Source organism: Zalophus californianus, chromosome 14 (genome assembly GCF_009762305.2).
Source record: "Zalophus californianus isolate mZalCal1 chromosome 14, mZalCal1.pri.v2, whole genome shotgun sequence".
Lineage (NCBI taxonomy): Eukaryota > Metazoa > Chordata > Mammalia > Carnivora > Otariidae > Zalophus > Zalophus californianus.
This window is the reverse complement of record NC_045608.1, coordinates 3,953,284-3,966,138: the sequence shown is the minus strand read 5'-3', so window position 1 is coordinate 3,966,138 and position 12,855 is coordinate 3,953,284. Positions and strand designations below refer to the sequence as shown.

At 45.1% G+C, this 12,855-nt stretch overlaps 1 protein-coding gene across 1 annotated transcript; it reads left to right on the top strand.

Moving 5' to 3' along the window:
* The first annotated feature begins 1,251 nt into the window (after positions 1-1,251).
* On the top strand, positions 1,252-9,118 carry LOC113913016 (transmembrane protein 132B-like). The gene is made up of 5 exons (XM_027576954.2): positions 1,252-1,293; positions 1,593-1,684; positions 3,766-4,019; positions 5,944-6,143; positions 7,041-9,118. The coding sequence occupies exons 1-5, from the start codon at positions 1,252-1,254 to the stop codon at positions 8,196-8,198; spliced, it is 1,746 nt and encodes a 581-aa protein (XP_027432755.2). The 3' UTR covers positions 8,199-9,118.
* Positions 9,119-12,855: the final 3,737 nt, after the last annotated feature.

Below are 12,855 nucleotides of genomic sequence, written 5' to 3'. Positions count from 1 at the left end.
TGTCTCTTGCTAGCTCTGTACCCCTGAGGAACTGGCCTCTCTGAACTTCATTTGGTGCATTATGGAAGAAGAACAAGAACTCTTTACCTAACACAAGTAACCATAAGGGTTAAATGGACACAGTACACATTAAGTTCTAAGAACAGTGCCCAGTGCATGGTAAGCGCTCCACATAGAGCGGCGACTCAGCCCTGCTCTGATTTCGGGGGTTATTTGAATACAAGGCAAAACCAAAAATTGATCTAAGTGCTCCTTAAGTGGCAGAGACTAAGCAATCATTTTTGCAAAGCTATGTAAAGAATATTAAATATCCTTTAGGTTTGGATGAAAAAGGACAACTACATTTTTTATACAGTTTGCCTATCTTCATATAGGTGTGTGCATTTTTCGTGTATGTGTGAGAAACATACCATCTGATTCTGTAGCTTTTCTTCCTTGATGTGGAGCTTCGCATCTGTCAGGTTGAACGCAGGGTGATGAGGAGGAGTTGTAATAATGCATGGCCAGGTTCTTGCAATTGAAACAGAGTGATGGATACAGTGGCAAACTCCGGGTGGGGGTGGGGGTGGGCACGCAGATTAAACTCCTGCTTTTCTTCTAAATTACTGTGTGATAGTGGAAAGCGCAGATGCCGGAGCAGGCATGTGGGTGTGAGTCCTGGTCCTGCCACTTGGCCCTGGGCTCCTTACTCGCACTGCCCAGTCCTGAGCTTCTTCTTAGGCAATTGAGAATGATAATAGCACTTCATATTCTTGTTCTATAATCCAAGGGCTCTATCTATATCTCTATAACATAAATATGTATAATGCATGTACAGTAAAACATTTATGTTCTATAAATATAAAATATACATGAAATACACAATAACCCATAAAGCATACATAGAATTATACCTGTACTATATAATATAAATATATGTATAATGAATATATAATGCATACAAATTTAACATGTTTATACATTATATAAATATAAAATATATATGAAGTGCACAATAATTCATTAAAACATACATACAAATTATATATAATACTATACATATATACTATTTAGAGTATGTTACTATATATAATAGATATAATTATACATTACATTTTATATTTGTATATATACTTCCTATACATATATACTGCCCGCACACACAGAGTGGATAACCAGTACAACCCCTCTTCATGTGACGACGTGAGGTGATAAATACCCATGTGATGAGATGAATGGCACAGCCCTAGCAGTTAGGCTGCCATTGACCTTATGAGCACAAGTCAGAAGGAAGATCATCTGCTGAAACTGCAGGTAAGGGGGACAGGGTATGGCCTGTAATCTGAGCACCCTCTGAAATACCACCTTCCTGAAGACACACCTCTCACTCTTACTGAAACTGGGGCGGGGGGCAGGACTTCTTCAGAAAAATAATGACCCAATACTTACTATTTTTCAGGGTAAGGAAGATGTCTTTTGTCTTCTGTTTGGTTTGCTTTTGCCTTTTAGACTGTTACTAATGGAATACTTAGAAGTCACCTTGGAATCCCTTCTCAGACCCTGGACTGAACCTGGGTCACCCTCTCTCCCTACCTGTCCTGCAACCCCCTAAGGCCAGGGAGGAGCTTGAGACCAGCAGTGAGCGCTTCCTGTTGGCTGCACTGATCTTAGCAGGTGGCACCTGTGTAGTCTGCGAGAACATCCGGTGGGGTGACCTTGAAGCCTAAATTCCCAAACATCTTGCTCCTGTGACCGAATCTTTTCCTTAAATATGCTTCATCTGATCTGGAAAACATATATATTGTATATTACACTTAAAAATTTAGCAGGGTAGATCTCATGTTAAGTGTTCTTACCGCAAAAGTTATTATTACTATTTTTTAAATTTTTTATTGTTATGTTAATCATACTATTATTCTTAAAAAGGCCAGATTTCTGACCTCTGCTGAGAAACTGGAGCCTCGGCTTCCCTGGGGCTGAAGAACCAAGGAATAGAGGTTGGGAGTGAGTGAGCAAGGTTCCAAGCTCCGTATCCCCGCGGCTCCCCTTACCAGCTGTTGTGCTGTGTTCCCTTTGTCCAAACATTTGATCAGGAAATGCTGTGGCCCACGTTAGAGCTGTGTGCTTGCAGCTTGTTGGTTGCTAACATTGTCAACAAAGCAAAAAACAGCAACATAAATTTGCTTTTATAATAGCTCTCTGTAACAGGTGTAGCAGAGTCTATAAAGAGAAACCCAGTATAAACACCCTGGAGGGAGAAAGAAGAAAAGGAAACTTTCCCAAATCTCATCATAAATAAGTGATTTTTGTGGTGGTTTTTGCCTTGACTTTGGAAATAGCTATCAGCTCAAGGAATCAAGCGTTTCTGAGGCAATGAATTCCCCAGCATGGGGGCCTAATGAGGGAGCCCATAACTGCCTGGGGCTGAAGATCTGATTTTTTGAGGCAGAAGAAAAGCGGAAATGCCGGGATGAAGTGCCTATCCTGTGTGTAAACAGAAAGTGGGTTAGAGAGGAAAGCGTTTACGTCCTATGAGGTCTAACAGCCACTTAAGTGGATGCTATTATTTGACAAGAGAGTGTGAGTTGCTATCGGCCCCTCGGCTCTTCTTCCTGCGCCGCTGGGCAGGTTTCGATGCTAGAAGAGAACGGGGTCCTGCTTAGTGCCGGGCGGCCGCCGATGCCCCTCTGGGGGACAGTGGGCAACTGGAAGTAGCCCCGTGGCTGGAAACCAGGTAAACGTGCGAAGTAACAGCTACTATGGTGGCCGCTGAGGTTATCCAAGAGCCGATGCCTCACTGGACACCACCCGTGATACCGTGAATTATAAGAAATACGTATTTGGGTCTCCGTCTGTGGCTCCCGGCTCCCCAAACCCTCGGGGTTTTCTAAGCGATAGGAGCGATTTCGAGCATCTCTTGTAATAGCTGGTCTTCTGTCCTCAGTGGAGAGTCATAAAGGTGGAAGGGGTGCTTTGTTATTCATAACGAGCCCCTTTCAACCACAGGGGTTCAGGAGCCGTCCGATCCTGGGCCTCTCCTGGAAGCCGAGCAGACCTGCACCGGCCTCTCCCCCAGCACCTGTCCTCGCAATGTCAATAACACAATCACTCTCAAAACTCTATTGCTCACGCGCGCCTCAGGTGCTGGCCTCAGGCCAAACAAATGGGCCCGGGCCGGTTCCCTTCCTGCTACAACCACAGCAGAGGTGGGCACCCCCAATTTCCCAAGGGAGGAGATTTGCTCGCGTCCCTTCTCTGCGGGAGGGCGGAGCAGGGCAGTGGGGCTAGTCATGTTACATGCTGGAGCTCAAACCGCTGGTTCCCAAACTACTGCCCATTGGAATCGCCGGCACTCTTTGGAATAGGTGGATTCCCAGCTCCGACCCCAAGACATTCTGATTACATTGCTCTGGGCCGAAAGAGGCAGCGGGGTCACCCTCGGGCGATTCCACAGTGCAGCAGGGCTCCGGAACCGCGGACCCTCCACTTCAACCTCCTGTTGCCTCTCCGGCTGGCTGGATCTTGCGCTTGAGTGAAAACAAGCTGAAGGCAAGAGACAGTATCTTTGTTTCTTGAATTCTGGGTGGGAAGCCACAGTTCTGGCACCGGGAAAACACAGGCCTGATGGCTAAAGAGGTTATAAATGAATCTATTGGACATACACGTTTGGCCAGGAGAGGAGCCAGGTCCTGTGTTTTCATGACCACAGCCCTACGGTTGCTGGAAAACTGAGGATATTTAAAACACCCCTGGTGAGGAGCAGGCTCATCCTGGTTTGTGCCCCAGGCCCACCCAAGAGATCGAGGACAAGAAGAAGAAGGGCCGGGGGTGCTCCCTGCAGTACCAGCACGCCGCCGTGCACATCCTCACCCAGTTCGTGGCGGAGGCGCCTGACTCGGGTCAGCTGAGCTACATGCTGGGCCCCGACTGGCAGTTCGACATCACTGACCTCGTGGCCGAGTTCACGAAGGTGGAGGAGCTGAGGCTCGCGCAGCTCCTGGGCGGCAGGACCCTGGTGGGCCGGGAGCCGGGGATAACCAAGGCAGCTTTAATGCACTGCTTGGCACTTTCCCCAAATACTCAACCCATTCATTGCTTGTGTCCAGATACATTTGTGTGAGGCAGTTTTGTGCAAGTGTGTGTTGGTACGTGGGAGGGAGCAACGAACACAATACACAGAATTTATCAGCCTTTAGACCACATATTCAGAAATTCTTGTTTTATTAACCACAGAGAAGCTTCTGCAAATTAGAGATGCTCTTGAGATCAGATTTCTCACCCTTTCACCAGGGGATGCTTTGTTAAGACACACAATGAAAGTAACCTTATGTCCCTGGTCTTAGCAGCTCTCAACCTTGGGGCACTTGGCAATGTCTGGACACATTTTGTTTGTCATACTTATTTACATGCACACGCATAGTTCCCTAATGTCATGCTTTCTCTTTTCTTAGACGATTATTGAAAATATTTCATAGTTAATTTTAATAGGATGGCTGTGAAGAGATTATAGAGCAGATCATTATCTTTACAAAGTGTTTAAATATTCCTTATCACATCACAATTTAAGGTTCGCCCAAATGTGATTTTGCAAAAGCTGGTTTATTGATACAACATTAGTCCAGGTCTGAATCACTCGGGTTGCAAATTGATGTTTTATGAGGTGAAATGACTTTTTAAGGCCATTAAGATTCCTTTCTGCACTGAATTTTCCCAGCGAGCTCACTGATGCTATAAGGATCTACAATTATTATGTTATAAACATCTAACTACTCAAAGAGCAAATATTAAGCAGGGGAAGAAGGCGAGACACCATTTCTCTAAATATTTTTAGTAAAAAGATTGTCAAAATATAACTAGTAGTTTTGAGGAAAATGTTACATTTTCTGTGCTCTAATGGGCCAACACCAGCAGGGAGATAATATCTTTTAATTTGGGGGGAATTATCACTAAATTAAATCAGGCTCTTTGAAGAAAACAAATGACTAATATTGTATAAATCAAAGGAAGTAAAATATATTAGGTTGATCTATTTATAGTTCCTTGTTTTTTAATGGAGAGATGTGGTTAAACATTAAAAAAATGCTCTTCTAAACCATTTGCATTTCAACAAGTTGTCCTAGCCCCAGACCATCTGTCTTAAGATCATCGGGTGCAAATCTATTGTCTGACGAAGTCAGGTTTATTGACCTATTGCTCTTAGGGAGACCACCACACAGAGGAAATGTGGGAAATCGTATTGGACAAAAGAGATAGAGTCTGATAGGAAGCCAGCAAGGGCTGAGGGCAGGTAAAATTCCAATGAAGCAGAGTGTGGGTAGGTAGCTCAGGACACCCTGAGCTATTGGCATCAGTCTGGACCCTACTGTAGACCCAGGGTCCTGCTTGCTAGTGAGATGCATAACTCACGTGCATGGGGAATGTTGCATCATCTGAAATCCTGCACTGGAGTTGGAAATCAGATTTGCATCTCTGTGTCAAAGTGACTTAGGTCCTCAAGGCAAGAGAGGGATGGTCCATTCTGCCTGACGACAGGGATTTCAAAGAGCAAGATTTCTGATCATCTTGGATTTTAGAGAACAGTGTTTCTTAGGGGGTAAAATGGTAGCAGTGCCCCAAATAAAGGGTCGTTCTGACACTTCAGCCTGGGAGGAATGTTTCCTGCTAATGTGGTAGCTGACTTCTCCTGCATCGGTCACTGCAGCTGAATAAAGGGAAGGGCAGGTTTCTGCCTTTTTTTTTTTTTTTTTTTTTTTGGTCTGAGCTAGTTCCTACTTTCTGGAGACTTTCTCAGACTTAGCACTGAGAGCACAATTTGGGGTTTAAAGGATGGTGGCAAACAAATGATCGAAAAGAAGACATCCACCTGCTTACCAAGCCCCACTTTTTTGGTAGGCATTTTACCTTTTTCTTTTGGTTTTCCCTCATTAATGGTGTGTACAGCAGAGACTGGAGCTTGCCCGCTTCCTTTGAAGGTGCTCCCACCTCTGTCCGACTCCATCCTGGCTGAGAAGACAGTGATGGTGCTGGATGACCGCATCACCATCGCCGACCTGGGCGTGCAGCTGGTGGCCGGCCTGTCTCTTGCCCTGCAGCCTCACAGAGCGGACAAGAGGGCTATTGTCTCGACGGTGTCTGCCCAGGACGTCCTCCAGGCCCCGCAGCAGGTGGGATTCCAGGGTCCTTTTGTCTCCGGTCAGTTGAGACCACATCCTTCCCTCTCACGTCTGCGGAGGAGATCAGTAGGGCACTCATAGCTAGGACAGGGGGCCCTTGAAGCTTCTTTCTGCTTTCTCTCTGGTCTGTCTTGTCTCTGAGAAAAGTGCTCAGTACTTTGGATAAATTGTCTTCTTATATATTTTACACACTAACCATGTGTCCAAATACCACTTTGCAGTGGGTTATCTGTGATGGGGGACTCCTGGTAGACCATGACCAAAGGATCACATGTGTTCTCCTTTCTAAAATAAGTAATAATTGATACTTGCAAATTCTATTTCTGCTACTTAAAGAAGTATGGCTAATAGGCACCAGACATCTGTTGGTTTATATTAATTATGGGAAACTTAAAACTCTGCTCCATCTTTAAACTTGTAGCAAATCCGGTCGAATTATACCAAGGTCATTGTGTCTTTCAAGCATGCCAGTCCCCATAATACATCTTTTCTCAGATACTTCAAATGAGCATGTCTTTCTAATAAAGAATGTTGAAGTGATATTATCTTGAGCAGTAGCCTGATTAGCTGCACCTGAAATTGATTCAGATGCATCATGTGATCTTTCAAACTCTGGAAAATTCAGTCAAATTCTGTTATATGACATTCACTAAGTGAATATACATAGGTCTGCATTCACTATGGTATACAAATTTGCTCCTCACACCAGTGTGGTTACAGCCCATTATTTATGCCAGTTTAATGTATGATAGCAACTGAGCCAGATTTTAAAATATATTTATTGTTCTCTGCCTGTGTATTGGAAACATATCTCATAAGAAACCACATGTGTGGTTTATAAATTTGTGTATGTGTTTACAAACTTGAAGGAAATAAACTATAACATAGTACTTTAATTTCATTTTTCTTAGTTGTTGGATTTCGGTCGGTGATGGTTTGGTGACACCCTTAGACATTTATGATCCCAAGGATTTTTCAGTTACTATGTCATCATTGGATGAAATGGTGGTGTCTGTCCAAGCAAACCTTCAGTCCAGATGGCCAATTGTGGTCACACAGGGTGAAGGGCAAGGGCCCTTGATTAAATTAAAAATGATGATTAGTGAGCCCTGTCAGAAGACCAAGAGGAAGAGTATTCTTGCCGTGGGTAAAGAAAACGTCAAGGTCAGGTTTGAACCAAATATTGATGAGCACCAAGGAGGCACCAACAATATTGAGGGCATCAGTCGGGAATACAAAGACCATCTCAGTAATTCCATAGAGCGTGAAGGAAACCAGGAGAGAGCAGGTCAGGAGTGGTTCCAACATGGCACCTCTGTTGGCCAAGAGGAACGTAGCAACAAAAGCACAACCCCACAGTCTTCCCAGGAAGGAAAGGATGAGAAATCACTCAAGAGTGGCAGTCCAGACGCGTGCACAGGCTTCTCCACTCAAGGGAAGTTACCGGAACCCAATAATCCCAGTGACCTGACAGTGACCTCCAGGGGGTTAAGTGACTTGGAGATCGGCATGTACGCTCTGCTCTGTGTCTTCTGCCTGGCCATTTTGGTCTTCTTGATCAGCTGTGTGGCCTTTGCTTGGAAATATAGACACAAAAGATTCGCCGTGAGCGAGCAAGGCAACATCCCCCATTCCCATGACTGGGTCTGGCTTGGGAATGAAGTAGAACTTCTGGAGAACCCCGTGGACATCACCCTCCCGTCGGAGGAGTGCACGACCATGATAGACAGGGGCCTGCAGTTCGAGGAGAGGAACTTCCTTCTCAACGGCGGTTCCCAGAAGACTTTCCATAGTCAACTGCTCAGACCCTCTGACTATGTCTATGAGAAAGACCTTAAAAGTGAGCCTATAAATCCATCGGGCCCAAAGCGGAAGCGAGTCAAGTTTACTTCCTACACCACCATCCTCCCGGAGGACGGCGGCCCGTACACCAACTCCATCCTGTTTGACAGTGAGGACAACATCAAGTGGGTCTGTCAGGACGTGGGGCTGGGGGGTCCCCGGGACCTTAGAGACTATATGGAAAGCCTGCAAGACCACATGTGAACTCCTTTCTTACGTTTGTATTCACCTTTATGCCTTCTGTTTTTTTGAACGGTGGAGCAGTGAGTTTGTTCAGCAATAGGGGATGATTTAACAAAGCTTCAATTTGGGGCGGTCTGGGGCAGGGGATCCCTTTCTGAGCAGGTGTCAGAGGCCTGGAGAGCTATAGCAGCTGGGTTATAAGCCGGGGTGTGATATACCTCTAGGTCAATTACAAGGAGATACTGGGAACCTCCTGGGACAACATTTTTACCCACTTTCTGGGACCGGCTCAGTAATAATACAAGAACCCAGAACTCATGAATGTTACTCGTTGCCTCAGGGCAAACGGCCACTGGGAGTTGGAAAGAATTTGGGAGTTGATATTTCTATTCTTAGGTCTTTGTAAAGCACAGTGGACATTACTTGGCCACAACCTGAAAGTAGACATATGCAAACAATAACTGAATATAGCCCTTATTTTCAACGAGCACTGCTCTTGATGCATGTATGCAAAGGGCTGGGACTGAAGTGTGGCTGGATGCCAGGAGCATGCACTGCACAACAATGACAGTGAATGCCTCATTAAATTCTGTGCCCTGGGCTCCTCATTCCCCTCACCCTACTTCCTGCCCTGTGTGTGTTTTGAAACTAGTTTCTTTGGCTTCCGGACTTCTTTTATAAACATGAGTAGGGGGGAAAAATTAGTCCTGTCTTCAAGGTCTGTTTGATTGTGGTACAAGTTTTATCGCCCGGGATTTGTCACATCTTGCCCTTTACTGAGTGTCCATGCTGGATGTCGGTTTTCTCCACGTGTCATCACATCACTGTTCAGGGGCAGTATGTACATTCATACCCGTACTTTATCTGTCCTGGTTTTCCTTACTGAAATGTCTTGTATTTGAATTGGACATGAGGTTTTACTTAATACAAGAGTTCAATAAAGGGAGTACTATTTAACAAATAAGTTGTACATGAAGCTTTTTCACATGAATTCTGGGGAAATGTTGACATCACCAACATGTTTATTTTGTTTCCTCCGGTCGCTGTAACTTCGTGGGGGAATTGAAGGGGCTCACTTCTCAGGACGGAGTCCAATCTCTCGAACTACTTTGGGCTGTATTTATGAAAGCACTGTATTTGCGCATCAATTTTTTGCACCCAATCTGAACTCTAAAAATAGCTTTTATATGTCCAGAAAAGGAGTTGCCAAGGAAACAGTTGCAGATGAAGCTTGCCATTTGTGTGAATAAGAGTAAAAAGAGATAAGTAGAATGATAGTCCAATCTAAGAGTATGTAGACGTCCATCCATACGATGACCAGTAAGATATTCAAAATTGCTTTTGTGGTAGAGACAAAACACTCACCGGATGTGAAGAGGAGGGAGGGGTGAATAACTGGCAGGAACACACACCTGTGCACACATACACACACACACGCACACACACACATCACAAAAGCAAACAGCTATTCCAAGATCGAGCCATTGTTAGGAAAAACATGGCAGCTGTAGATCCGTGGCGAAGAAAAAAAGAAATTGCATATTGCATGATTCTTGTATAACTTACAAAATGTTATTGGAGGAACCAGAGGAATTGTCTGAAGTGAAAGAATTTAAGGGTAGGAAGATTAAATACAATTTTTATTTATTAAGATGGAAGAGCCGCTGAGGTGGATTTGGGGCTAGAATGGCCCTTCTTAGTCTCTGCTAAGCCATTTATCTCTAAGAAACTTTTTGGAAGGTATAATAAAAATTCTAATTTTCCTTGTTTTTAATTGATGTAACAGATAACAGTCTCTTCAAAATAATAGCAGCAACAATGTCCTCGATTCTGTATGCTTCCATACAAGAGAAGTGAATGGCAGCAATGGTCCGAGGGTGGAAGACGAATTCAGATTTTTAAAAATTTTTTACTTCTCAGCTGAATCTGTAATGTTTTATTTCTTTAAAAGAGGCAGATCTTAAGCAAAAATGACAAAGCTAGCATCTTAAACTCCTGCGGCCTGTACGTTGGCACCTCATTATTATTCTATGATTTCAAACTATTTGGTGATACTAGTTTTAATATGAAAGAAGGAGTTTAAGCCAGCACCCAGCGGAGAATAACTGCTCCAGAAATGCTGGTATTATTCTGACACTGTCTTTCGGATGCAACCCTCTTACCTTAACATGGTTCTCCCTCCTGCCTTTGTTCTCATCCATGGGAAGGATGATGTCTTGTCCCATTTGCTTCAGTTGGTAGAGCCTTCCATCTTGGCTGTGCGCACGGCGAGCTCACAGGACAGCAAGGGTAGGCTTGCATATCTGAAGATCAACTCTAAGAAATGGAGTCCGCAGGAGCAGGCGTGGGAAGGTGCTGCAGAGTGGTCTGAGGTGGCCGTGTGACCCTGAACTGTGATGACTCGGGTATTCCCAGGAGAGCACAGTGTCCTCTCCACATACCGTTGTCCCTGGGAGGGACCGTCTATACCAGCTTCCGCTGTGATCTTCCTGTGTGTCCTGTGTCCTGTCTGTAGCCTGCCTGAGTGTTTATAAACAGGGGTACATCACTGAGCCTGTCCTCAGGAGCTGGAGTTCTGAGTCCTGTACATGTTACCATTGGGATTGAGAAATGAGGCTGGCAAAGCTTGATTTTTTTTCAAAAATTTAACTGGAGAATTAAGCCAGGATCCCCGAGGCATTTGTTGTAAAATTAAAAGATGCTGCAGTGTGGGCATTGTTTTCATGATTGTCAAGGACATGGGTGTCTATTGTAAACTATGTAGAAAACGTAGGCCTGTATAAAGAAAAAAAAAATGGTCAGAAATAACCACTCACAATAACAACAAAGATTCTTTAAAAAGCTTGTTTGTTAGCCTTGGGGTAATTGTGCGGTTTTGCAGTGTTCCCTGGAGAGGTGGCCCCATGGTGGTGGTGGTGCAGAGAGAAGTATATGCTAATTCCAACATCATTATTCAAATGAAGTCTGCACCTTCTCAAAGTTACCTTCTCTCCATTTGGATCCTTGACATTTGGCTCAAGCGTAACAGGAATTCGCTTCTGAAATAGAAGCATCTAAACTCAAGTTCCTGGATGAGTCGTGCACAGTCAGCCAGGCATGTCCTCTGGAAAGGGGACTTTGTAGGGTTGGGGGCCAGGGTGGTTGCGTGGTGGGTGGAGAGGCCGCGGATGTCAGCTCACAGGTGGGGAGGCTGTTGCAAGCAGCCTGGCGAGCAGGCTTGGCTTGGTGCAGGGCAGACTCGGAATGCAGACCTGTGATAGCGGTGGCCATCGGAACTGGGAACGGAGCCACCTCCCTGAAGAGGACTTTGAGGCAAGAGATGATGTGCGGACACTCAGTGAGACACAATTGCTCCCGGGCAGTCACATCTGCTGCTTGTGCTAAAACCCAGTCAGCATAAAGCCAAGAACTGGACAGGGGCTGGGGTCCCCTTTCCCGAACTGCCTCCCTCTCTGTTATGTCTGTGGGGGGTGTCATATTTGTTAAGAAGCAAAAGCATAAACATTTTGGTATGAAACCACAGGGACTCTAAATTTCCCTGAACTTTGGCATCCACGCTCATCAAGTTAATAAAATTTCCCTGGCATTATATCTGCTCTGAAAGTTTCTTGCTAATTAGAAGCCATGGGCTATATTCACTCTTGTTTTCCATCCACATAACAGACATTGCCTCCTGAGAAGCATAACCCAGCGTGGAAAACGGACATGAATGATTACTTCTGAAATGCAGCCCCCTGGGGTCCTACACCATTTGCCTAAATTGAGCGGGATTTGAGTGGTTGAGATTTTAGTGGGTCTGAAGAAACAATTCCATCCAAAGCGTGGTATGGATAAAGTCCCTTCCATTACTCCAGGATGGAATGGCTCAGGTTGATCCTGGTTAATCCATCCTGACAGTAGGCCAGTTTTGTGCATCCTCGAAGGCACAGAAGGAACAGAGAGAGTACCACCTAGAACACGGTGCATGCAAGAGGTCTGCTCCCTAGGTCTGGATGGGGACGCTGTTTTGGAGACCAGAAGGTGGGGATGGGGAAGCAGCTGCTACATGGAGACAGTGGAGCTGAAATCCACAGGCTCACTAAGTCAGGCGAGGGTAAGAACAGAAGACACTAGACGTTTTCCCTGGGGATAACAGTGCCCAGCAGCCCCCAGGAAACACCATGTGTACAGAGAGAAATTGGCTTCCTCACTTCCACTTTACAGATGCACCAGGTTAATTGCAGACTGGAACCATCCTTAAGGCTCTCCAGAATACCCAGGAAGCAGAGAACATCGAGGCAAACCATTATTGGTTTCACTGCCACGTCGGTAGCTGAGTTTTATTGTGACAACATTAGGTGATGTGGAAGTCTGCCCTCTGTGTGTTTTGAGCAGAATGCTGGTTTCACCCCATTTCACCAGCAGAACGTGGGGGTGGCAGCGTAGGTGGGGCCGTCCATTCAACAGCGGTGGCAAACGGACGTTGCATTCCATTTCGAGACTAGTGACCCTGGTTTTTCTCCACTCAAAAGCCTCAACCCACTTCTCTGTCCCTGTAAATGCAGCATGAGCTTATTTTATTTATTTTTATATTATATATTTTTATTTATTTTATTTATTCCTGCAGCCACCCAGACAGAAGTTTTCTGTAGCTAGATGACCCAGTGGGCGAAAGACGGAAGAGGTCCAGGTGTTTTTC

Coding starts and splice junctions, on each gene's coding strand:
- LOC113913016 (XM_027576954.2), top strand. CDS start 1,252: ATGAGCACAAGTCAGAAGGAAGATCATCTGCTGAAACTGCAG. Junction 1,294..1,592: donor ATCATCTGCTGAAACTGCAG/GTAAGGGGGACA, acceptor CAACCCCCTAAG/GCCAGGGAGGAGCTTGAGAC. Junction 1,685..3,765: donor GTAGTCTGCGAGAACATCCG/GTGGGGTGACCT, acceptor TTTGTGCCCCAG/GCCCACCCAAGAGATCGAGG.